At 40.7% G+C, this 25775-nt stretch overlaps 2 protein-coding genes across 4 annotated transcripts in view; both read right to left on the bottom strand.

Annotated features, from left to right (window-relative positions):
• The window catches only part of LOC128902159 (adipocyte plasma membrane-associated protein-like), a 22398-nt gene extending 15643 nt beyond the window's left edge, over window positions 1–6755 (bottom strand). For both annotated transcript variants that reach the window (XM_054184710.1, XM_054184627.1), the window contains exons 1-4: window positions 6468–6755; window positions 5281–5370; window positions 4595–4716; window positions 1166–1264 (exon numbers count right to left, since the gene is read on the bottom strand). In XM_054184710.1, coding sequence (XP_054040685.1) covers window positions 1166–1264; window positions 4595–4716; window positions 5281–5370; window positions 6468–6529 — 373 coding nt within the window. In that variant the 5' untranslated portion in view covers window positions 6530–6755. The remainder of the gene's footprint in view (window positions 1–1165; window positions 1265–4594; window positions 4717–5280; window positions 5371–6467) is intronic.
• Window positions 6756–6891: 136 nt separating this feature from the next.
• RASSF3 (Ras association domain family member 3) overlaps window positions 6892–25775 on the bottom strand; it is a 96431-nt gene continuing 77547 nt past the window's right edge. For both annotated transcript variants that reach the window (XM_054184844.1, XM_054184932.1), the window contains 4 exons: window positions 13016–13123; window positions 11415–11682; window positions 10198–10313; window positions 6892–9823 (listed from right to left, as the gene is read on the bottom strand). In XM_054184844.1, coding sequence (XP_054040819.1) covers window positions 9674–9823; window positions 10198–10313; window positions 11415–11682; window positions 13016–13123 — 642 coding nt within the window. In that variant the 3' untranslated portion in view covers window positions 6892–9673. The remainder of the gene's footprint in view (window positions 9824–10197; window positions 10314–11414; window positions 11683–13015; window positions 13124–25775) is intronic.

Consider the following 25775-nt stretch of genomic DNA (forward strand, 5'->3'; position numbering starts at 1 on the left):
ATTCAGCTCTACTCTGTTTTCCCAGACAACTTTAAAGATGACTGAAGAAGTACTAAATTAGTGAAACAAAATGGGTTAGCTGCTGCGCATTTTATATCCACAAGAAAAAAGATGGGAGAAAACTGCTTTTAGCAAAGATTTAACTAACTACTTCCCTTCAGCTGAGGAGACCAAGTTCCAGAGGTAAAACTACAAAAAAGCGGATCTACCATGTTTAGTATTTTTATAGTAATTTTCCTGAGACCAGTGAAATTAGTAAAGCTTGACACCCTACAGTTTTGTGACCTAATGCCCTCTACTCCGAAATACATATTTTCCCCCAATACTCCAGAAAGCAAGGGACAACATCCATTACATCTCACTAGAACCCTAACCCACCAGTAACACAAGCTGACTGACTGCTTGACAGCTGCCATAAAGTTAACAGCTGAGTTCTGGTCTCACTCTGAACAGATCAATCATTTTGGTCTCATTTTTGGTTTCTTAACTTCCACATAGTCAATTATTTGCATAAAACTCAAAAAAAGTTCAGTAATCTTTGAGAATTCTTTCAAATTCAGTCGAGATTAGCCCATAGCACAGGGATTTTGGGGACAGGGAAAGCACCCACACAACTGTCGTGCCTGGGAAACCAGGCTACAGGCAGTCATCTATTTCAATAGCTTTTCAGGCCTGCTTGATTCATCAAAAAAGCAACAGAGTAAAAACGTAAACATTTTGGTGTTTGTCTTCCTCATTTACAAGTAAATTTGCAGTCCAGTACCAGGACAGGCTATAATCTCCGATTCCTTTGTAAGATTTGAACTGTTCCTAAAATACATTTTGACCTTGAGGCAGGAAAATAATTGCATAAATCATGTCTTTAGACCACCCACCCTCAAAGAGCTACGTACAGAAGGACTTCTATAAAATGTTGTTCCTTATTTAAATGGCAAACCATGTCAAGTCTATCCAAGTCAGTCTCAAGGAGTAGAGAAGTGTGCCTTTATGCCTTAATCCTGCCTACATTAGGAAAAACTACATGATAGCATTAGGCCTCTCTTACAAATTTGCATAAAAGAATCAGAAAAAGTTAACAACAGCAAAAATAGCACTTCAATTGCTCATTCGGTGATATTTATATGAGCAAGTTTGTTGTCATTTTCACATCAAAACTATAGCTCACCACATTCAGGCATATCCTGCCCCATTTGAGTAAGGAAATGCAGCTGGTCACCACTGATCATCCACAGTTTCCCATCCACAGTACCAGTGTAGATATTACCTTAAAATAATAAAATAAGTATATTAGAAGGCTGTTTTAAAAGAGACCAAGGCAAATCAAACTTACTATAAAAGAAGGATGTTCCTCATTATTGTGAGCCCTTCCTTCTTGCTGAAATATATATATTCTATGCAGACACAAAGCAATGAAACAGACAGGAAACCATACATCTTACTTTAAATACAGTTTTATAAAGCAGAAAGAGCGATAATATATTGGAGATTAAAAAAAATATTACTTGTTCGTATGTTTACTTTAAATAAACAATACATTAAAAGCTATCTTAAGACTCCTCTGGGTTAGCAGCAAAGGCATCAAGGATGGGAATAAAGATTCACAGTGATACTCTCATATTGTCAATAAAAATCAGTGAAAGCATTAGCAGAGCTCACACGACCTACCTTTTTGTCCTGAGGGTTCTGCCACATCATCAGCTAGTTAAAATGTTCAGTAGACAAAAGGAAAACATTACAATGACTGATTCAAAACAAGAAAGTAACCCTTCTCCTAGGACATGGAAATCCTAAGCAAAAAAAATAAGTGTGGGGGTTTTTTTTAAGCTGTGATGTTTTGCTTAGGTTTTGAATTACCAGAATAATATCAAAAATGTGTAAATTTGAATTAAAGGATTAAGCACTGTTTTTATTGGCTACCTCCTTAGCAGTTGCTTTCTCCTCTGCTTTAAAAGTGTTTAAATTAACAAGGCAAAAACCTCACAGGAAGCCTTCAAATCTTTTGACATTGTATTTAACTCCAAAAATTTCTGTGTAGAGTATCAGAGGGAAAACTCTAGCAGTGATTAAGCCCCACCTTTGAAAAACAGCATCCTCCTACCTTTTGACTAGTCCAGGCTCTGAAATAGTAAAATGCACATCGCCAATCCTAGATTTGCTCTGTTCAACAAAAATACACTTTTAGTGTAAAGTCTGTTAACTGTCTGGAAACATTCCTCTGATTTGACTTTTATTTACATAGATTGATCTAAAGGAGACATTATTTTCTTTACATGTGACCTGCATTTTCACCGTGGCCTCGTTTACATTTAAAAACGTGCACTGTCAGTTGGCAACAGGTGTTAAAAGATACTGCATAAAAGTTACGCTACATTTCTGTGCCAATATCACTAAATACCCACAGATTCTGACTTTGTCTAATAAGCACTTACACCAGAGCAGATAAACAGATATAAAAATGTCTAGCATCTGCTCACTCACATCTAAGGACAAATGTTATGAGCAAATAGGACAGATTCTCAAAATGTCAGCTGTCAGATCTAGATTAAAAGAATTGTCTAGGATTACTGGCATACAGAAAGCACCTGTTTAGCTGAGGGGAGAACTTCAGAGCCACGGTTCAATACAACAACTTTGTCTGGGAAAAAAGAGAGGTCGAACTTTGCTGTCATGAAATATAGTGGCATTCTAATGCCTCCCGAGGCATGTTGGAAACAGCTGAAATTTCTGATCACATACCAGATTCTGTATTTAAAGAGAGAAATCTTAGACTTGTAATGTTATTTTTTTATCATGCTATGCACTAGGCTATGATGATATATTTAGATTTATATAGCTAGTGCAAGTGGGTTTTGCACTAGACTTGTCTCATGAGTATTTGTAGTAAAATGGAGGCAAAACAGAACTACTCTAATTACCCATAATATCCTGTCTTACTGATACGGAAAACAGCATTTACCTAAATCAGACTAGAGCCCCACAACACTTACTACAGCCTTGGTCATATTGTATGATTTCAACTGGCTGAATCTGGTCTCCTAATAGAACCAAACCAGTACTTTAGATAGCATCATGAAAGAGGTTAGATTTGCCAACACAGAGCATTTGCAGGATTAATCCTCATATTTAAAATATACTCTGCAAAACTCCGGTTGTGAATGCTACCCTTTCTGAAAGTTGTAGATGAAGAGGTGGAGAACAAAAAATGCAATAAAAAGACAATTTAAAATAGCACCTTTGAGAAAAGCAGGAAGGAAACCGCTTTGGGTAGACATTTGCTTAGCAATAGGTGCCTCAATGCAAGGTGGTGAGATAGGTCCCTTCCAGACCTATTACACGGCTACGACTGAAAACGCTTCTAATTTCAGCTTGCACAATGGCAAACAAGAACATTCCAGATGATTACCTCTCACCTCCACAGCACACAACACAAGATGGTATCTTTCAAACAAACATGCCCTGGGCCATTCAATATTTCTTTGAAAAATACCATAAAACTAGCATGAGCAGCAAGGGAGGGTGTCTGAACTGCCTGGCTCAAACTGCTCTGGACTGGGAGATACCTGCTTCTCTCTACTGGCTACTGCAGAAATCTATTTTATCCACTGTTACCTGTTCCTCCAGAACAGGTGAGTCCCAAGTCTACAGCACTAAACCTGTGTCCTAAACAGAAGATGACGGTGTCTCTCCTCTATTTGGCTTGAACTTTCATCGCAGCCCCTACTTCAGTCATGCTCTAGGTAAAAGTTGCTGGAAAGATGTTAAATGTGCTACTTGTCACCACTTCAGCCCTCTGCTTCCCGCCATCTGTAAGGCTCCTGCACCTACCGTTTTGCCACCTTACAGCTGCCAGACAAGCAAGATGAGTTACATGAATAAGGGGAGGTTTTATATTACAGTAAAATGTTATTTTATAGTCCAAGCTGCTCTAAAAATATATTTTTGAGAACTATTCAAATTTTAAAACAACTCCATTTGCCCTCCCTCTGTGGCTCCATATTCAATAACAGCTTTTGAAATTAAAGTGTGCTGAGCTCAGTGACTGAGCTCAAGCAGCAAATTAACACTACTTTTAGAAGCCTGAAATAGAAAAAAAAAACCACACCAACCCAAAACAAAAAAAAAGGAAGGCAAGCTTATCACTAGTTCTATGTCAAAAGCCCAAGCTTAGCTTAGACTCACATTCGGTAGAATTCCCACAAAAATCTTTTTACACATTACTTTTAAAGAATATGCCATTTTCTACCTTTTTAACATATTTTAATAAGATTTCTATATGTTGCCAATTCATGGGTCTATGTTGGGTCTTCAGGACACTTGCTGTGTCCTTGGGAGCAGCAGATAACAAAATGTTCTGGAATATTTCCAGGGATATGTTTACAAATGTGAAGATACAGAAGATCATACAATTATCTTAATATGTTTTGAGCAATAATTTAGCAAACATGCCTATTTTTCTTTCTTTGGATTTAATTCTTAAATCTTGGATTTATCTTCTTAAGTCTTCTCTTTTAATAACTCGACCAAACAGATGTATAAGATGTATAGCATGGAGGAAATGAATAACTTTTTACCCATTGGGAAGTTATCTACTTGCCTTCATCATCAACAGTAAAAGACTCAGGACCTTTTAGTTGTCCTGTGAAGATTCTTTGTCCATTCTGAAGCTTTTTATTCACTTGCAACGATCCAACTAAGGCAGGAGGTGGCTTTTCAAAACTGCACCAAATGAATCATAAATAAGATGTAAGAAACAAGACAACATTCGATTATAAAATTATTTGAAGGGACTTAATTCCAGAGATACAAGTAACAAGGTATTTCCTTTTTTTAAAGAATTTGTTAAAACTATTAGTATTTGTCAAAACTATTACTTCAAATTAAATTAACAATTCCGTGGAGCTTGCAGGTGCAAGCTAAAAAGAATAGAGACTTTTTAGGAGACTTATTTTTTTTTTTTTGAAATCAATACAAACACAAAACTGACATCATCCTAGAGAGTTTTATTCCCTATCATTAGTCTGAAATCTACAAACAATCTCTCTTCATGTATATATGAACACTGCACTGGTCAGCAATGTTTTTCTTGAAATTCAGTTGTTTAAAAAAGTGTTTCTGTTTTCCAGGTTTATATGAGAAACACAATTTCTTCTGCATATGAACTTAAGTAGCATGCTTTATTTGCTCTTGCAGAATTAAATATATAGAAGTTTTGAAAGCACGGGTATTTCCTGACAAATACAAGTATCCTATTGAACTTTTAAATTAAGCAGGGGAACATACATGAATGGTTCTGGATCAATGGGAGATGGTAAAAAGTAAATGCTAGCAAAAGTCGCGAGGACTGCAGCTGGAAAACCCCATGCTGGGAACCTAGGAGGAAAAAAAAAAAAAACATTTGTATACTCATTCACATAGAAGAGGAAGGTGTGAGGGGACTAAGAAGAGTCAATTTTTTTCTAAAGTTAAAAAATTTCTGTGCTAAAATTATAGACTGAAAGAGAACAAAGCAGACTGCAGCAACCTGGCAGTCCCAGAGAGAAGCGGCCCAGCAATAGAGCTCCCCCTGTCTCCGGATGGGTGACCCAGCCAAAAACCACCACGTTTCTTTTGCCAAGTTGTATTTCTAGTAGTACGTACCTGCTGCAGGCAGAGACACGAGCCCAGTTACTTGTGCGGTGAGCAACTTTGCTGACTCTAGTACTTTTAAAGCCTTTTACCAACCTTACCCTGGCTGAGGATTGGAGTATTTGCTATTGATGGGGTTTACCAAGTGCATACATAGCCATAATGTGGTTGTTGCACTTTACCCTTTCTATGTGGATTTTTAGCTGGATTTTCTTGGACTCGGCTGGGAAGTCTGGCATGCGTGAAGCTATGGGGTCTCACATGAGAGGAACCCGTGAAACCATTATCATCTCCTCAGCTGCAGGGCCAGAACGCCCAGGGAAGAGCAACAGAGACCAAAGTGAACAGCAAAGCAGTTACACCATTTTACAAAACACAAAACAACCAGGAAGTTAAACATCCACGTTTCTGGGGAAAACTGCTGAAAAGCCTTGAAGGGACATGAGATTTAAAAGCTCAAAAGGCATTTCCAGAGGAGGGAGGAGCCGGGTATCGACGCCAGCCCAGGACACCTCCTCACTGTATTCACCTCGTGCTTCTCCAAGAGGTTTTTTTTTTTAATAAGGAACCACTCGCCTCTGGGCTTTCCCACCTAAGTACAGCGGGACAGCACCGACTGCGAGCGCACGTCTCCGCTCCCTCTACACCGGAGGCGCCTTTGTGACAGAGGAAAGCCCCGCTCCGGCCCTGCACGCCTGAGGTAGAACATGGCGGTCCCGCCTCCCGCGGACTCTCTCCGCTTCCCCCACCGCCGCCCGCCCGGGGCAGACCTCCCCTCACGGCCCTCCCGGGGGCGGGAGGACGCCATCGCCCTCCTCCCTCCCACGGAGCCCAGTGCTTACATGGCGTCGCGGCGGGAGCCGCCCACCCTCCTCAGGGAGGAGGCAGCCTCGGCGGCGGCCATTGCTCGCCTCAGCGCCGCCCGGGCGGGAAAAGGGGAGGCGGGAGCGACGACTCCTCGGGCGGGGCCGAGTGTGAGGTAAACGTGGGGAAGAAACTCGTAAATTTCAAGGTCTGTGTGTAAATCTCTAAGTATTTGGTTGGGTTTAGTTTAGCAAATTTAGCAAAATCAGGAAGCAAAGTTAAAACACGCACACAAGTATGACTGCGACGCATAGGCTGAAACGCATCTGTTTTTCCAAGCAAACCTAATTTACGTTTAAGGCAAGCTGCATCTCCCCATACGATTTATTGCTACGAGGCGTCAAAGTGATCACAAAAGGTAGGGGGGAAAAAAATAAAATAAACACACATCACATAACCAAGTATTGCCAACTTCAACTTTAATAATGGAACCATCACTTTTTTTTTGCCATTTCAGTAATAACTTTAAGGGGAATAAAAACTTCCCTACAAAAATAAAACTAAGCTTGTCAAAATTATAAATAGTTTAAATGTTTGTTTTTAAAGACATACATTTTAATGTTTCCCTGCATCCCCCCCTCCCCCCCACCCATATCATTTAATCATTCTGGTACCATCATATAATTAAATGAAAACAGTTTTGCAACAAAAGCTCTGACAGTTCAATTTGATGCAAAAATTAAAAGATAAAAACTGACTAGGCATGACCATTTCTTTTAAATTAAAGCTGTTGTAATTGCCAGTGTGTAAAGAAGAAAAAAAGAAAGCAAAAATCAACCCCACACATGACATCTTACAATAATTAACCGTGGACTAAGACAAAATTAAAATATAAGTTTATTTTGGTCCCCCACCCCCTCCCCCTTCACCCCAAATCAAGACTCATAGTGCATACAACACTGATTGAGGTTTTTGGCTAAAGTAAATGCAGATGTGCCTACTTAAAAGACTGATAGTTTAGTTCAAGTAAAAACAAAATTCACATATTCTTATACTCCACTTTTAAACCCAAACAGTGTTTAAATCTGAGCAACAAATGGTTCAATATTGACAGCGATTATGTAATGATTACATAGCTATGGGTAGATACATAAATTAAGTAGATGTTAACAGAATACCCACCGACATGCTGCTTGCACTCATAGAAAAACAATTGTAACAAAACATAAAAGCATTCCCTGAACCATTATAAAGTGTCTCAACTTGAGGATAATGTTACTAACTCACACATGCACTACAATGTTACATGTGAAATTAAAACAAACAAGATATGCCTTATATATACTTTATCGTTAGTCCTACTCTTAATTTCTCTTAACACTTTAAAACATTATGATTGTCTCATTAAGCTTGCAAATTCTTTTTACCAAAAAAAAAAAAAACAACTGTGAAGAGTTAAAAAAAAAAAAAAAGTCTTACTAAGGAAAGGAAACAAAGGCACAATTACGTCAAATTAAGGGGAAGAACAGAAGCATCTTGGAGTTTCACACAGTATCCATTAGATGTCACCAAAGTTTTAATAATTCCTTGGGAATTCAAAACGAACACCCTAAGAGTGGAGGGGAAAAAAATACCCCACCAACTTCTGCTTCTCTTAAATCGTTAGCACTCCTCCCCCCCCCCCCCCTCCAATTTATAACTCATTTCCTCTCTGGCATCATAATGACTAAAGCATCAGTTACTCAAATCTGCCTCATGCTTCTATTGCACACCCACTTCTTTGGTTTCTTTTGAACGTGCTTTTTAAGATAAATAACTCTGAAAGAACAACAATTATATTTACAGTAAAGTAAAAAATTTTCTTGCTACATTTTTCCTACTTTTAAATCAAGTAAATCAGCAGTCTGCAGAATTTGGTAATCTGTTTTTCAATTAAGAATTTAAAAACCATAAGGAAAAAACCTACTGAATTACTAAAAGCAAGAGTTACTAAGCTCAGTCACCAACACAGCCAATAAATGTTAATTTTCTGCTAAGCTGGAAACATGAATAAGAAATTCTACTTTCTTTGCCTGACTGAGCCTTTAACAAGCAAAGAAGCAGAGGAAGCTATTTTTGTCTTTCAGATATGATAACTCAAAATTATCCAGCCTAAAAATGGATCGCTGAGCCAGAGGAAAGATCTGACTTGCAATAAAGACCAAATGCATCTGTAGTTATAGCTTATGTCTAAACACTTACTAGACGGGCACTTCTCACAGAGTTATCTGAGACATCGACCACTTTTCAGAATTCAAGTAAGCAGCTTTTTAGCTTCACTGCACTTTTCAACCCCCCACTATGCATTTATAGAACCAGCTTCTCCAATAATGACTTGTATGTGCAGCTTTATTTCCGTTCTTTTTTAGCTTTTGCCTCTCATTCCTTCCCATTACTTCTATTATCTTTATTTCTTTTCCAGTGTGGATTTATGCAGTTTAAAAACCATAAAACTTATTCACAATATTCTAACATCCTAAAACTTTAATCTTGTAGAATTAGTATTTTAACTTTCCTCTGTATAAATACTATTTCCGTTTAAAACCAGTCCTCCTCTGTCAGCTATTATGGTTATCTCCTCCCTCAACTCTTACCTTCTTTTCAACTTTCTCTTTACCTTCTCCAGAAAAAAAAAAAACACACACTTGAAAGCCTTCCACAAATTTCACAGAACAAATCAGAAGATCTCATATGCCTTCCATCTACAACAGTTCTCTCACAAATTATACAGTAACTATTTGAAAACAGAAAGGTAGTGCAAATCAATTTCATCTCAAAGATAGTGCTCCATCTAATTCTTGTCCAGATGGTTTTATTAATTTTTTAACCCATCAATTTGCACATCCTTACTTGTAAAGCTACCATTAAAGCAAAGAAAAAGAAAAAAATAATCCTATTTCATAGCATCCTAGAAAATTGATTACAGTTTCACAGCTTGCACCAAGGTAACTTGGAAAACTCTCTAGGCACACAGAGGGTTGCAAACTGATGTACAAACATGCAGAATCCCTTACTTGTGGGTGCAAGATGCTAAGTGACCTGGCTTACGGAACTAAGTCTATAGCAAAATTCAGGTACCCTGGCATCACAAAACAGTCTTCTGGATAAAGAAAACTACTCTCTGCTGCTCTTTGTACGTTGGTTTTGGCATGCTATACTGACATTTGGTAGCGTGCATTTTTCCTGAGTGTCCTTTGGCCCCCTTTTAACCAGGTTTCCACACCCCACCAAGGGCTTCTTCAAGTTTGTCTCTGTAAGCTGCGTAACGCTTCTTTAAGATTTGCAGTTGCTCATTTTCCTCTTTGTCCAGTATACGCAAGAAGTTTTGCAGTTCAGGAATACTAAAAGCTTCCCACTGGAGAGAGAACAAAAGAGAGAAGGATGGATGAGATGGACAGAAAATACACAAATTGTTTATATACACAGTATTTTTAAACAAAACCTCAGACACTCAAAACAATTTCAAACTGAAACAGTATCGGGCACCCTCCTTGCAAATCTCAGGGATCTGAAAATATTTTACTCTTTTTAACTGTTTTTTGTTCTGCAAGTAACAATGGGCAGTCTAACCACAAATGAAATGTTTACAAAAGGCACAAAGTAAATATAACAAGAAAAAAAAAAATCTGCTTCCAAAAAAATGGATCATCTTGTCAACACAGATCAAACAGGAGCCCACTCATCCATGAAGTTAAACAAATACACAAAACCAGCATGAGTGTAACATACCATGACTTCTCCAGTTTCATGCTCACGTAGAACAAAACTGAGCATTTCTGTTCTGGGGCCTGCCACCAAACGCAGGTAGAGGGGATGTTCTCGGTCTGACAGCTTGCATGTATAAACTGCAGGATAAGAAAATCACAGTGATTACCATCTTTACTAATGGTGTTTCAAATGCTTTGAATGATTAATGCTAGCTAACATTAGAAAGTTTCAGAGATATGCACATGTACCCACAAAATTTACACATTCTACATACTGTCTACATATTGGTCTACATACTGGTTTTGAGCAAATAAGTTTTAGGGAGAGGCTGAGCAGATGACTGATGGTACCAGTGCAACACTACATTCACATAGGAATGAAAGGGCCTCTAGTCAACACAGTACACCATCTGAACACATGCAGAGGAAAAAAACACAAGGAAAAAAATACAATACGGGTCTGTTGCTATAACTAAGCATTTAAGACATCAGAGCTGTGGTATCGCCATTCTGGTACCTTTTCCACTTAAAATCTCATACACAAAATCTAAAAGACAACTCTGCCTGCCTGACATGGTTGGTGTGACCGACAGCCAGAAACATCTGAACTCCTGAAACTGTCTCAATGTCCATGGAAGAAGGCGGATTCTAAGTGCAAGAACACAATGTTGGCAAAATATGCTTTTCACTTAAAATACCTTTTGCATCTTCTGGTATTTCCAAACACAACATACAACCAACTTCTAACAGCAGTCAGTGCACTGGGAGAGCCAGGGGCACTAATTAACACACACAAACATAATGCACGTGCCCATGATGCCCACCAGCTCAAGAGCTGTCTGCCAGGGCAGGGACTTCAGGTATCATAGACACCAAGGTTTCTCTTTTTAAAAATCTGTCTTGTAATTCAATCTCACAAATCTGCAGTGTATCAGGCTAGCTGAAATTTAGACCCTGATAAGGGAGTATATTAAATAAAATATAACAGACTGCAAGGCACAGGAGATCCATGTAGATGGTTTAATAGGTTACTTTGTCTTTTGTGAATTATCCTGAAATGTCCCCAAATCATTTACTCTCTTACGCATGCTACTTTTCATAAGGAGAAAAGACAAGAGAGAGCAAGACTTTCCCTCCATTTATCTGAGTTCTTCCATCCTGCTTATTTCAAGTATTCCTATAGCACAACTCCCTCCCCAAAGCCCTTCACCACCAAAATGCCACAAGCCTAACTTGTACCTTGGTCTTCCTTGTGACAGCGTTTATAAAGTGCAAACTTCGCAGGGTTGTCAGCCACGAAAAACTTTTTGAGCAAGGCCTCGATAACTTCCTGAACAGTGTTGGTGCTGCTGATGTGAAGGGTATTCACGCAGCCCTCCGGCAAGTAAAAAGCAGTTTCATTATTGCTGCGAGCGCACCTCCCCTGGCTCTGGGAAGACTGCACAGTGATTGGTCTGCATAGTTCCATCTGAACTTTGATGAAGCCAGTGTAAATCCCATTCGCGTTCTGCGGCAGGGGGAAAACACCGAACTGTTAAAACTAGTAAATGACCAGTTGTGACATATTAGTGGAGCAGGCAGATTAAAATGGTCATAGTGAACACAAATTTAAATGCCACTCTAATACATGACATCTTGTAGGAGAGATATTGTTTCAACAATTCAGACGTTTATTCTCTCTGGTATTTCTGCCAAATATTATTTTTTCTTAATAATAACTACTGCATTCTAAGAGTATTAGGATCTTATCAAGCAAAAGGTACTGCAAACTAGTGATACGTTTTCACATTAGAAGAGAACTATGAAGTGAAAAAGACCACTAACACACATCTTTAAAAACAGATTTTATGCAGAAACACAGAAATTATCTCCCACATTTTATCTGTGCTTGTCAAATTGGTCTGAGGCATACAGATGCTCAAATCCTGTTGCAATTAAAAAAAGAACCAGAATAAATGCCAGTCTAATCAATACTACAAATTATTTATTCCAGTTGCTTCTGAAAGACAAAATAGCAAAATTCATGAAACCTTACTAAGCTAGTAAACTTTAGGCAATCTGGTTTTAGGCATAGTAAATCCTGACCCACATGCAAACACGTAAAAAAAAATCTTTTTAGTACATAGTCGTACTTATATGGTTTAGGATATAATGGAGTTTCAAAATTTCCATATACTATACACCCACAGGAATACATACTGTATGAGAAAATTTGGACAATGCAACAACTGAGTAACAGCTCACTAGGCAGATAGATGTGAATTTTATTTGTACAGTCTGCAGCTGGCTGGACTGAGGCTTAGACCTGGTCCACAGTCCTTGGAAATGAAAAATCTACGTGCATTCCATTGTCTGTGTTATGGGGGCAGGGAGGGGGAAAGGAAGTCTCCTCATGCTGAAAACCTGTATGACTACTCTGAAAATTAAGTCTCCTATAACAACACTACATGTTTTAACTTTTCTCATTGGTTGAGCATCTTTATCAGAGAGATACCTGACAAAAATTTATCTACACAAACAAGATAAATATATCTTCAGGTTTACCATCTGACAAATTTACATCTTAGTGTGGACTGAGAGTTTATCTTAAACACATTTCAAACGACATATATTCATTTCTGCTACAGTTTGTTTCAATCCATACAAAAGAGCTACATGGATAAAAACATTTCAGACATGAGATTTAATTTCCAGATCTAAGAAAGAGCCTCTTACAAAGTCATTAAAACAGAGAGAGTTTCATACGTAAGATGCTGAGAAGAAAATGATTCACAATGCACGACAAAGCTACAGTTCAATTGCTCTTATTAAAAATTACAGGAATCTTATGCAAAACTTACCAAGGTCATCTTTAATTTATCAGTGACAGATGAATTATAGCTTTGTATCTTCTCTTTAACTTCTTCTTTACTGAGATAAACATGAGGTTCTCTCTCCTTCTGAACATCCTTCAACAACAACACAGACAGCAGTTTTAGAAAACAAAATAAAAACCAATTCTTTTATGACTTTGCATATGAGCATTCTTAGTCCAAGTGCTAGTTATTCCACAGAGGCTCAACATACAGTAATTAGCTGTACAGCAACAGAAAGGATTAACATGTCAGGCAAATCAGACAGACCACTTGGACTGAATGGAGATGCTTAAATCAACACACCCAAAGACGCTTGTGTCCTTTTTTTGCCAACTGTTTTCATTCAAATATTTATCAGCAGTATGTAAACCAGCCCAGCTCACTTTATGGCTTGATTTTCTCATGTCAATGCTATGCAATATTGTTAAGAATACAGTTGTAATTGTCATGAAATATTACTTCGGGCACAAATGGGCATTTCTAAACAAATGAAGAATATGTATGAAAATAGCAGCACGTACTACCAAGTAACACCAACAATCCCCGTGTGTGCCAACAGCCTAAGAGCATCCCTGCATTCCAACGTGACAGACAGCAGGTTACACACAGTGTCAACGACTGCTACGTGAACCATCACAAGTAACTCTCTAGCTGTGTAACGTTACACCAAATTTGTGTTTTTTCCATGGGGAAGGCCCTATTAGATTTTTAAACTGCTGCTTTTACAAGCTTGCTAGGGATTTTACATGCAGCAGTAAAACCAATTCCTGGAGCTGGATTTTATCCAAACAAACATTTGTTCCCAATCCGTATTCCTGCAGCAAACTAGTGTTATAAATACACTCTGCTTTCTACTACTCGCACAAATGCCATATATAGTATGAAAGGGTTTCAGCTCTCAGCTTTAATGATTTAAGACTTCACTTGGAAAGGGAGAAGCTTTGAAGAAGCTTGAAGCTTTCAGGGAACACCTGACACAGGAATATATATTTGCTGTATGGACAAACCGCCAAGTCACAGTGTTCCGATCTGTCCTCACAAGCACATCCCAGCAGAGCTTATCCTCAGAAAGGATTTCCCGGACTTCACTGCCCAGTCCTGCACTGCAATCTTTTGGACACCCCTCAGCACACACCTTGCAGGCACTTCAGTTTGCCAGAAACAACCCCAAAGATGAGCACATCTGGTGTGGAACTGTAAGTTTCCATTTGGCAGAAAGAATCAGCAGAATTTTTTCTGTCTCCTAATTTTGAACCAGCTAGTTTTAGCTCTCTGGGGCTTAGTTTTGCTTTTCCTATATGGTATTTTACTAAATGACATGCTAGAGTGGACTTTTTTTTCCCCTAGCTATAAAAAGAAAGGCGTGGTCTGAATGGAGAACTGGAAGCCAGAGGCCTTGAATTCTGATCTGGGCTCCAATACTGATTTCCTGCATCAGACAGAGAACATACCTTTAATTCACAGACCAGGAAACTGAGGCAAAAAGGAACACCATACAAATACAATTCTTCCATTAGCTCCTTAAGCACAACTCTAAGATTCTGCAGCATCTTGCACAGTTGCCAGACCCCAACTAGTCTATTACAAAACACTAAACTACTAAATGTTTTCAGAATCCAGGTCTTCATTCTCACTACAGAAATTAAGCTTTCTTGCCCTATTTTTTCATCTTCCCTCTCCTCCAAACTGCCATAATAATGACAGATACAGCTTCAACCAAACTTCTCAATTCAGCTCCCCAGAGGCCCTTTCATCTTTGTAGTTTTCTATTTGGGGGCAAACTAATAGTTACAAAACAAAGCAGGCACAGAAAAAAAAAAAAAAGATATCTAAATAGTAATTTTTTCTCTGAAATCGAAATAAATGTTATGGCTGTTTTCATGCTCAAAATAAGTATCAAAAGCAATGACCCATAGCCAGAGACTGGAAATATGGGAGTTCTAAACGTTGACTTGAAGTAATGTTGTGGGAGTGGTCCGAGACAACCTCAGAGGTGGATGCTGAAGGGACAGGAAACAGCCTGCAGTCCTCCAGCCATAAAGGCCTGACAGGGCATTTGCCATCTCTATGACTGATTTCAAGAACCCAAGCTTTAACTTGGAACGTTCCTAGTCCATGTAGCTGCAGGCAAGCCCCTTCACATGGATACCAGCCAAGACTCATCCCTCTGAGAGACAAGCATATCGTGGAGTTCGCACCTCTCCAATCTGCTAATGCCACTGACACTGAACTTCCAATAACGGACACCTCGGCTTTAATATTTATCATTATTCCGTTGCTAATTGTTCAAGCAGGTACCTCTCATCTACCCTGTTGAAGCCGATTGTCACCATGATTATTGAAGTCATCCACAATACCCATTTATCATCAAGAACAAACACTAGCCAGAAAAAAGGAAAACACCTTTCCTATGTTCAGCCCTAGTTGAACATAGTATACAGTTTTGCTCTGACATTCCTGGAGATGAACTGAGCTCAGTATACAGTGACACTTAATTTTTGCCATACAGCTTTGTCTAGCCATGCTTTAAGTTAAGATAAATAAGTCCTTTTTGACCAGCGTACTTAGGCGAAAGGAGGAAGACTTGGTAAACTTATTTCCCACAGTCCTCTTATTTCCTTCTGTACTTGACACCTCAAAACAGGACGCACTAAAGGAAAAGTCCTCTGCTAACTCTACTTAAGTCCAGCAGATCAAATTCTACTTTATCTCTACAGGTAAATCTATTACCTGCAGAAGACCCTGAGTCACCCCATATAACAGCAGAGTAACAGCAGTAATTAACTAATCTCTACCATGGTTTACAATATGCTTGCTCTGAAACGGTCACCAAGTGGCTGAAGCCACACCTGCTCAGGGTGGGACCAGTGGGAAAGCAACTACTCCAACTCCAGCTGTTTTAAACAAAGGAGCAAGGGCATTTCAGAGGTGAGATTTAGATGTTTCAGTGAAGCATGTCTATCATTTGAACTTGACAGTTCTGCCTGGTCTGGTGAGAGAAGAAGCCAGTCTGTGTCATCTGATGTCTCACCCAGCTCAGGACAAAAGCTGCGTTTTCCACCGTGTCCCTCCTGTGCCCCGAGGCATGCTCCGCACCCTCTGGCACAGCTCCTTGGAGCCAGTGCGCTGCTGAGGTGCAAGGGGTGGCACGCTCCAGCCAGCTAATTCATCTCTTGGCCAATTCAGACGCAGCTGATTCATCTTCAGCTCTCTACAAAAACGCCCAGCATGCAACACCTCACAAAATTTGTATGCTGGGAATTGTGAAACTGTCTTTCTTCAAAAGTTAGGCCTGGTGATGAGTTTCCTAACTGCAGATCCTTGCATGTGTCACAGCAGAGGGTGAGGTATAAGGGCAGTCAGCAGAGCCGTTCACACTGTGTCTCCTTCTGTCAGCCAAGATCTAGATGCTGCCGGCCTTAACAATGACGTTTCTACGTGCTAGTGTTCAAAAAAGGAATTTGCTCTATAAAATGCACAAACATTTCAATATTATTTTCATTAAGAACAAAAAAAATCAAACCTGAGTTAGGCACGACTCCTCCATCACTTAACCAAATGACAGTCTCGGTAATGGCTGCCACGTCATCACTCCTTCCTCCTTCCAGCCCAATTAAGTATGTTTTCCTCATCAGAACTCTTAGTCTCCTTCCATTCCCTGCTTCTCATGTTGTCTGCTACTTCCTCAGCCCAGCACAGACGTGAAAGATATGAACTAATCTCAAGGAGACAGCTGAATACCTCAGAACCCATATAGATGATGTCTCTGGATCCAAAACATTACTTCTAATTTGGGCTATTAGTTTCTGTGAAAGTTATACTGTCCTTCCTAACACTTATTGCACGCACCATTGGAGGCCGTTTGTACTAAAGCCATTCCTCAGGTCAACCAAAGCTGCATTTCATTCTCAAATGAAATTCCTAAAGCAACAGCTGGCAGCGAGAGGGAAATGAGGCAAGTGCTTTCATTTCCCCAAGGGGAAGAGCTGGTCTTTCATTAGAGCTCATGATGCAACGCCTCTTCACAGTTGAGCTTCCTCTCAACAAAAAGGGCAGAAAATGTTTTTTTCTTTATTGCCTCCGCCCCCCATGCACATCTCATTTATTGTATCGCAGATGTTTAGAGAAGCAGCGCTCTCTTTTTAACATTTATGCCCAGTGCAAAACCCCGCAGAGACTAGTTCAGCATGAATCCTCAAGGAACACAACCAAAACTGCACGGATTACAATTAGAATGAAATGCAAATCAAGTTGTGGTCCCCAAAATGAATAATCGCATCACATCTGGGACTTTCATAAAGTCCAAGTCCCATGGTTACTGGCAAACCCTAGTCCCGCATGCAGTATGAAAGTGCTACGCTCAACAGCTAGTAAACTGCTATGGGATGAGGCTGAGAAAAAGTTCCACAAAGAAAAACCGCAAACCCTGGAGCCTATTTCCTCAGGATCTTTGCCTTGAGACAGATGCATGGCTTCCCCAAACTGCTGCTATAGGCTTTTATTGATGGAGGAATGCAAGAAGGTCTCTCTCTTGTATCTAATATCCTATTTTCACAGAACTTGGAGAAATTAGCATCTCTCGAGGAAAGGGGAACCAAGCTCCTCTTAACATTTCAGCTTGACAGACAAAGGAAAATACAATGGACGAAAAGTTAACCTATCCCAGGAACATATTAAAGTATTTTTGTAAGAAACCTAAAGAACCAAAGACCTGTGGGAGCCCAAGCCAACTTTTAAGCCGAGTCAGTCCCCATCCCTTGCCCTCACATTTCATATTAATCCCACGCATATAGTGACCCTTGAGTCAGTCAGATGAATGTGAATTGCTGTAAATTGTGGCCAGGAATCATTTATTTTTTTGAAGTAAAGCACTGAGGTTTTAACAAATGAGAAATGCAGCCTAATCTACATTTTTTTTAAAAAAATTAAAAATCTAAGTCTTGTTTAGTCATAAAATTTTCAGCTAATGCATCCTACTTCCATCATGTTTGCATTAAAGAATGGATTTAGCTAACAGTGCTATCATACAACAGAAAAGCCCAGCAGAGAATACAGGAAGGAAAACAGAGAAAGGGACTCCTCATCTCAGCTGTTGCTACTTCCACAAGCAAGAACACTCTTTCTTACAGCCTGCCAGCACTCCCACAGGAAAGAAAGAAATTGAAACCTTGCAATTAAATTATTTTGAAACAAACATCCTTCTTCTTCCGTATCCTAACTCTCCTGAGAGCACAGCAGCTTTGCCAGCAACTGCAATTTCTCTTTCCAAGGCAAGCCCGCACTCAGAAGATGTGCTCTTCCTTCATTTGAAAGCCTGAGAATCACCAGGGAGAGCTACCGCTCATGTCCATCCACAAATGGCCAGTCAGAGACACCAGTAGCCAGAAACGCCTGGGGAAGACAAAATGGGGACAGGGGAGAAGTATCAGCATCCAAGCATTGCACCTTGAAACGTCTGTGTTCTCCTGAATGGGGCGAGTTTGCTCTCTGGGTCAGGGAAAGGGGAGTTTTCCGACATGATGGGTGTGGGCAGAATAATCTTCTTTAGTACCTTTTGCTTTCTGCAGTCAGTGTGATCAAGTTCCCACCCCTGTCAGTGGCACACAGGGCGAGGAAGCAGTCTCTCTTTCAGAATAAGTCTTTGTTTTTCTAAGTGGGTTTGGCTGACCTAAATCTTAAATAATTATATCCTGACAGTCAGAGCGAGTTCAAGAACAGCCCGCACCATGCCCTCCTGAGGTAGCAAGAGAAGTGGCGCCCTCCCAGATCAGGTGTATGGTGCATCCAACCTGGTATTCTCCCTCCAACAGCAGCAGAAATAAAGGCTATTTCAAGCCAGCACGTGAGCCCTTTCTGCAGCCTCTCTGCTGGCATCCACAAGTGTTGGAGCAGGAATTTAGTGGGCACCTCCCTTCCGAGTCTGTTTAGTGTCCATTTATGGACCTGGTGTCTATGCGTGCACATAAACCCTTTTTGAACCTGCTGATGCTGCCCATCTCTACATCTCCTGTAGCAGCAAGTTCCAGAAATTCATGACTGCAGTGTGAAGAAGTACTGTCATCTGCTTTAAGCTGATCTTCTACTAAGATAGAAGATAACTTCTGTTAAAGATGACACATCTGCCATTTGCAGACGACACCAAGTTGGGTAGGAGTGTTGATCTGCTTGAGGGAAGGAAGAATCTACAGGGGGATCAGGACAGGCTGGATTGATGGGCTGAGGCCAATGGTGTGAGGTTCAACAAGGCCAAGTGCCAGGTCCTGCACTTGGGTCACAACAACCCCATGCAGCGTTACACGCTTGGGAAGGAGTGGCTGGAAAGCTGCCTGGCAGAAAAGGACCTGGGGGTGTTCGTTGGCTGCTGGCTGAGTATGAGCCAGCAGTGTGCCCAGGTGGCCAAGGTGGCCAACAGCATCCTGGATGTATCAGAAATAGTGTGGCCAGTGGCATAAGGGAAGCGACTGTCCCCCTGTACTTGGCACTGGTGAGGCCCCACCTCGAGTACTGTGTCCAGTTTTGGGCCCCTCACTGCAAGAAAGACACTGAGGTGTTGGAGCGTGACCAGAGAAGGGCAACGAAGCTGGTGAGGGGTCTGGAGAACGAGTCTTAGGAGGAGCAGCTGAGGGAGCTGGGGTTGTTTAGCCTGGAGAAAAGGAGGCTGAGGGGAGACCTTATCGCTCTCTACAACCACCTGAAAGGAGGCTGTAGCGAGGTGGGGGTCGATCTCTTCTCCCAGGTAACAAGTGATAGGACAAGAGGAAATGGCCTCAAGTTGTGTCAGGGGAGGTTTAATTTGGGTATTAGGAAAAATTTCTCCACTGAAAGGGTTGTCAAGAATTGGAAGAGGCTGCCCAGGGAAGTGCTTGAGTCACCATCCCTGGAGGTATTTAAAGGACGTGTTGATGTGGCACTGTGGGACATGGTTTAGTGGTGGACTTGGCAGTGCTAGGTTAACGGTTGGACCCAATTTTAAAGATCGTCTCCAAACTAAATGATTCTATGAAATATATTGAGTGCCCTTTTATCCTAATACAGCAGGACTTGGTGAACCCGAGTTTCACATTCAGCTTATCCATCACCTTTGTGATTTTGTAAACCATGATCACACACACACCTGCCTTCTTGCTTCTTCGAAGTGAGGAGCCCTGGACTCCTTAGTCTTTCCTAAGGTAGCTCCTCCTCCATCCTCTCAATGATTTTAGTGAAGAGCAACTTAGTGCAGTATGCCCTTCCAGAGCTGCATGCAGAACCCACAACATAGGTGCAAAGTTTAGGTGCTCTTTGCTTATTTGTACGCTACAAGCCTGTGAAAAATCTTTACCTAAGACACTCATGATGCAATGTGGTCTCTCTCTTCCAGGGCACTTCCACAGTGGTTAAAGAAATCCCCGTGTAATTACCAGAGGTTATAATTTTAGCATAATTTTACAAGGTATGTGCATTCCAGTTAGTACATAAATACCTGTTACTTTCAGACTATTTTCAGTTTTTCCAAAATACCACTGCACTGTGTGGCTTGGCATGCTAACAAAAGCACTGAATGACAAAGGGTAAAGTAAAGCATTATGGCTCCTGTCTGACCCCTCTGATGTAAACACTCAGATGTTTATACGGTGAATATTTTTAAGCAGCAGCGAAAACAAACCAAGAACTCCCAACTTCCCTTTATTCCTGTTAACAAATTCTGTTCCTTCAAACCGAGGCAATATAAACACAGTTAATGTTCAGGCATTGTGAAAGGAAGGCTAGAAAAAGAAATCTGTTTGCTGGTGACATTAACAGTGCTGCTTAAGTTTCACTTAAGTTTATCATGACCTCACCTCTGAAAACCCCTAGTTACAAACCCTGCCATACCCTATATGGCTGTACTTTAACTACTGGCATGCAACCCAGTTTTAAAAAGTCAGTCAACTGTTTAAAGTGAAAATCAACCGTATGAAGAATAGTATCTGAGGCTTGGCATTAGATGCTGTCCCCAAAGACACAGCAAGTTTTATGCAGATTTGTACATGGGGTTTTTTCCCCTCCATATTATGACGTATTGTTAAAGCAATACATTACGTGATTTAAGTAACATTTCACAGCTGTTTCAATTTTGCAAATTTCAGTAAACCTCAATGTAAGAAACATCACAAACAGTAAATACCTGCCTTCAGGTCTCCTCCACAGAAAGCACATGAGTTTTGACTGATGGCTATTTAAGCAGATAAGGGGTTTAATGAAATAAAACAGATTACCAGCCTCTTTGTGACCTGTACAACAAAACCTAGCTTTAAGCAGACAGTTGGGAAACAAGCTTCCACAAGATATCATATAGAAAACTAATCAGTATATCTTGAAAAGAAGGTTAAGTATGGTCTGTAACCTGAGCTATTAATACAGTTAGCAATCAGATATTAAGTAATATTAGGACCCCGGGTCATTACACCACAGTATTTGCATGTGACCCTGCAATACAAGAATCCAACACGCTCTACCTAACAGAAGGCAGGAAGAGGTTGTTTGCAACAACCTCCCAGGTCTCCAAATGCAGCTAAGTTTTATATTAAAATTGGTATTGGAAACCAACTAGCTGTTCCTGGGGAAGCACAGTGCGGGAAGAGCAAGCACATGCCAGGCCAAGGCATGCAGTCTTCTCCTGGTGGTTACTATCGGCGCTTCTCAAGTCTGAGGCAAGTTCAGTCATGGTCCTTGTCTCAGCAGAAGCTGGGAGATGTGCTGGCTTTCCCATGCGCGTCAAACACCATTTTATCTTCAGAGCAACATTCCCTTCCCGGGTTTGGCTGGGTAGTTCAAAGATTATGTCACCACATTATTTTTTAAGCCTTCTGACTAAACCTGCCTGTACCAAGAAAAGGCAACAACTTCCTAACCAGGCCCAGCTTCAGGGCTGGTGTTAGGCAGAAATGGTGAGCCTGCACACACGGTCATAGTCTCACGAACCAAGTCATTTTTGTTTGGAGTTCTTCTACTCCAAAGAAAGAGAAAAAAAACAAATCTCCTAAAAATTGCACAGTAACAACTCTCATCTAGGAAACATCATGTAAAGCACTGGCTCTCTGGACATAACGCAACCTTGGCAGACAGTTTTTCCCTGGTCACGGGCACTACAATGAAAACAATGTTGTTCAGAGAGACTGAACAACAGTTGAGAACGAAATACTACTTCTCAACTAAATACTGATCATCGTGGGGGAAGTTCCTTGTTTGAGGAACATACAGTTCCCTAAAAAAATTCAAGAGTTGACCGTTACTGTCTCACTCTTGGTCAACCTAGCGCTGATCTCATATTTGAAACTTTTACGAAGGGAAAAAGCCCTCCTCTACCACACAGGCATCACAAAACCCCACAAAATTTAGGAACTACAACTATCTATGTTTCAAATAAAATCTGCTTTTTAAAGGCCTCAAAAGCCCATAACAGTAACCTCGGGGGGCAGGGTGGAGTTAAAAGTTGTAAACAATCACTGGTATGTTCAGTAAAGTACACATCCTCTAAGCCAAAGTTGCCAAATTATCTTCTTAGTATATTGAATATGACCATGTGTCGTGGTTTAGCCTCAGACGGCAACAAAGAACCACGTGCTGCTCGCTCGTGCCTTCCTAATACAGGAAGAATCGTAAGAAAAGGCAAGACTCTTGGGTTGAGACAAAGGCAGTTTAACAGAACAGCAAAGGGAACAGGCAAACACCACCACCACCACCACCACCACCGAACCGCTGCTCCCCCGCCGCTCGCCGGCCGGACCCGAGCCGCCCCAGCCCGCTTTTAAGCGGCAACTTCCTGCCCCCTCCCCCAGCAGCTCAGGGTGCGAGTGGCTCACATGGCATGGAATACCAGGAAAAGTTAACCCTATCCCCACCGGAACCAGGACACCATGACAAAACTGTATATGCATTTACAGCCAGCTTAGGTGACTGCTGCTCTATATACATACACATCAAATGGTGAGAGCTAAAAACTAACTCTATTTACAACCTAACAAAGTTTTCAGTGACTGCAGCTCTCCTTCAACAGAGCAAGATAGGTTTCATGAAATAAGCCCACAGGAAATATTTTTATGCCAACGCTACCTCTCTCACTGCACTTTGTGTAATTAACACTCTACACAGCTTCCACAGAAATATTAAAAAAGGAACCAGTCTCTTCAAAGAGGCATCCAAATTGGATATTTCACATAGTGCAGACAAAAGAAGGCACCCCTGCAGTCTAGTCTGCATGAAGGATTTCCTTCTGCTTTTACACTCCAGCAAATTTATGTCACCTGGCAGATTTCATTAACAGCTAACACTGTAATGACTGCACCCTCCTGTACAGCCTTGATATTAGCATGTTTTATTAAAAAGACAGTAGTATTCAAAAGACATTTCTGAAGCAGCACACTACAATCATTAGCTTTACCTATTACTGCCAGATCTGATCCGGCAAAAATTCAGTTCAGTATTTCAGGAAAGAAAAAAGGAGAGGGAGCAAACTAGGTGACCATCTCAGCACCACCACCACTGTGTACTACTATAGCCTAAACTTACACTAACCTTAATGACAGGATTTTACCTCTATTTTATACCCCCAGCCTTAAGAAGGTCAAATGCTGAAAAATAAATACTAGAACCCTTTAGTCAATTATCTATCTCAAGGCCAAGGCAAACCGGAATTTTTTGGTTCTTTCCCCACCTTTGTTCAATTTTATTGGAGTTCCAGTTTGAACTCACTAAAACTTCAGAGCTCAGATTTGACTGCTGTTCCAGTAAGAAGGAAAATAAAGAAAAGGCTTGAACCAGCCTTGGATCCAACTTTGCTGCAACTTACTGGTTTAAGTTATTATTCTCATCTTGCAGATGATGTTGAGGGGCTTAGATGGGAAGAAACTGGCAAATGCAGTGGGCTGCTGGACCATAGCCATCCAGCCCCATGCCACCACCCACAAAAGTTCACATCCTAGTGACCTCAAGCGCACCTTGGTAAGGTGGTACTTGATGGTAAGGTGGTACTTGATCGGCAGGTCCCTGTATTGTGAGGAAGCTGAGCAATTGATTCAGCAAGAGTATACCTTGAATAAACCCATCAGCATAGTAATGCTAACCTGCTTTCTGAGCTGTTTTAATCCCTTGTTTTTCTCCACCCTGTTTTTATTAGTCACACATACAGTTAAACGGGCTATCAAGCACCTCAGCTGTGAGCAGAGTGGGACTGGCAAAAGGACAAGTTTCTTCAAAAATTCGTATGTTCTCTAAAACGAAAGACAAAACACACTACCACCACTACGAAAATGGGAAACTGCCATCAACTTATTTGACTCGACCCTTTCTGCTAAACTACACTTGCTGCCTGGTTTCAGTACGAAATTGTTTTCCAGAATACAAACACACACATCTATTTCTCACAAATGCATACAGATGCCTCAAGCTGTAGACACCCATGCCAGGACAACTTAAAATATTACTGCTTTTAGCTGTATGCCTGCTTCTCTGCCAGATGCTACTGCTGCCTCAGAAACCACTGTCAGCTGTCACAGTCCTCCTCCAGTAACAGACTCACTATCAGGCCATAGGTGACTTCTACAAATCCAGGAGGCTCCTTTCTAGATTAGGATGAACATAGTATTTTTATTTGTTACAAGTGAAAAAGAACTGGATAAACAAATCGAAAACAAAAGAACTAGCAAAGGAAAGCAGTTTTGTTTTATTTTTGTACAGGTTAAAAAAAAAAGGCCACAGATCATATAAACTACCACTAAACAAGTCTGCGGCATAAGAGAACTACGGTGCAATAAACACTGTCACAGAGATCCCAACTTACCCGAACACCGTGCTAGCCCTGTGCCAGGTATCAGCAGACAGTTTACACCACTAACATCTACAGGGGTGCCATAAGCGTGTCACTCCCTCCCAATCAACTCACAATTTCTGCCTCAGGGCAGACAATTCCGTAGTGATGAGTCACTTCAGAATTACAGGGCAATTGTTACAATCAGATTTTTTTTTTTTTAATGACATCAATAAAAGAGTGAGGTGATACTAGAGCTACTTACATGAACACTGTCAGGACACAGCGGAGAGCGGAGAACAGAGTAGAAGGTCACAACGAGTAAGCTTTTGAGGGAGGTGTGAACAGAAGACTTTAAAACATGGTTAATGAATATCCCATTGGAAGAGCTAGATAAACAAACTTTTCTTATGAAGAAAGGTTAGGAGAACAGCAATTAGGCTGCACTGGAGAAAAGGGCTTGCCTGCTTACAACCTGATGCTATGGCCCAACTCCAAACACAAGTTATTTTGCCATGCTGGAGAATGGCCACCAGGAAACCAGAAAAGGGGGAAAAAGATTACATGCTTTGTTCTTAAGCAGCAAATGGGAGAACGTGTTGATTTTACAACAAAAAGTTCAAAAGTAGTTCTTTTTTCTTTCCAAACAGCTATTTCCCTGCTTTTATGGGCAGGATGTTACAGGCATAAGGAAACGCTGCTGCTACTCCACCTTTCCTTACACCCAACTTCTGCTTCAGGAAGTGTAATTATGAAGCCCATGAAGGCATGGCATCTGTTAGAGCTGATATGTATTTCAGGTGGAAGGAGAAGACAGCCTACTCGAATTTTTCATTAAAAACCCACCCTTGTTAATGTTAAAGGGAATAGGGAGAATCAGTATCCACCACACCCTCCAAAAAAACACTCTCAGGAGACACGACAGATTAAAATGTTAGGTCACCTTATGGACAAGCATGGGATAAGCTGAAAACAGTA

The sequence above is a fragment of the Rissa tridactyla genome, chromosome 1 (assembly GCF_028500815.1).
Source record: "Rissa tridactyla isolate bRisTri1 chromosome 1, bRisTri1.patW.cur.20221130, whole genome shotgun sequence".
Lineage (NCBI taxonomy): Eukaryota > Metazoa > Chordata > Aves > Charadriiformes > Laridae > Rissa > Rissa tridactyla.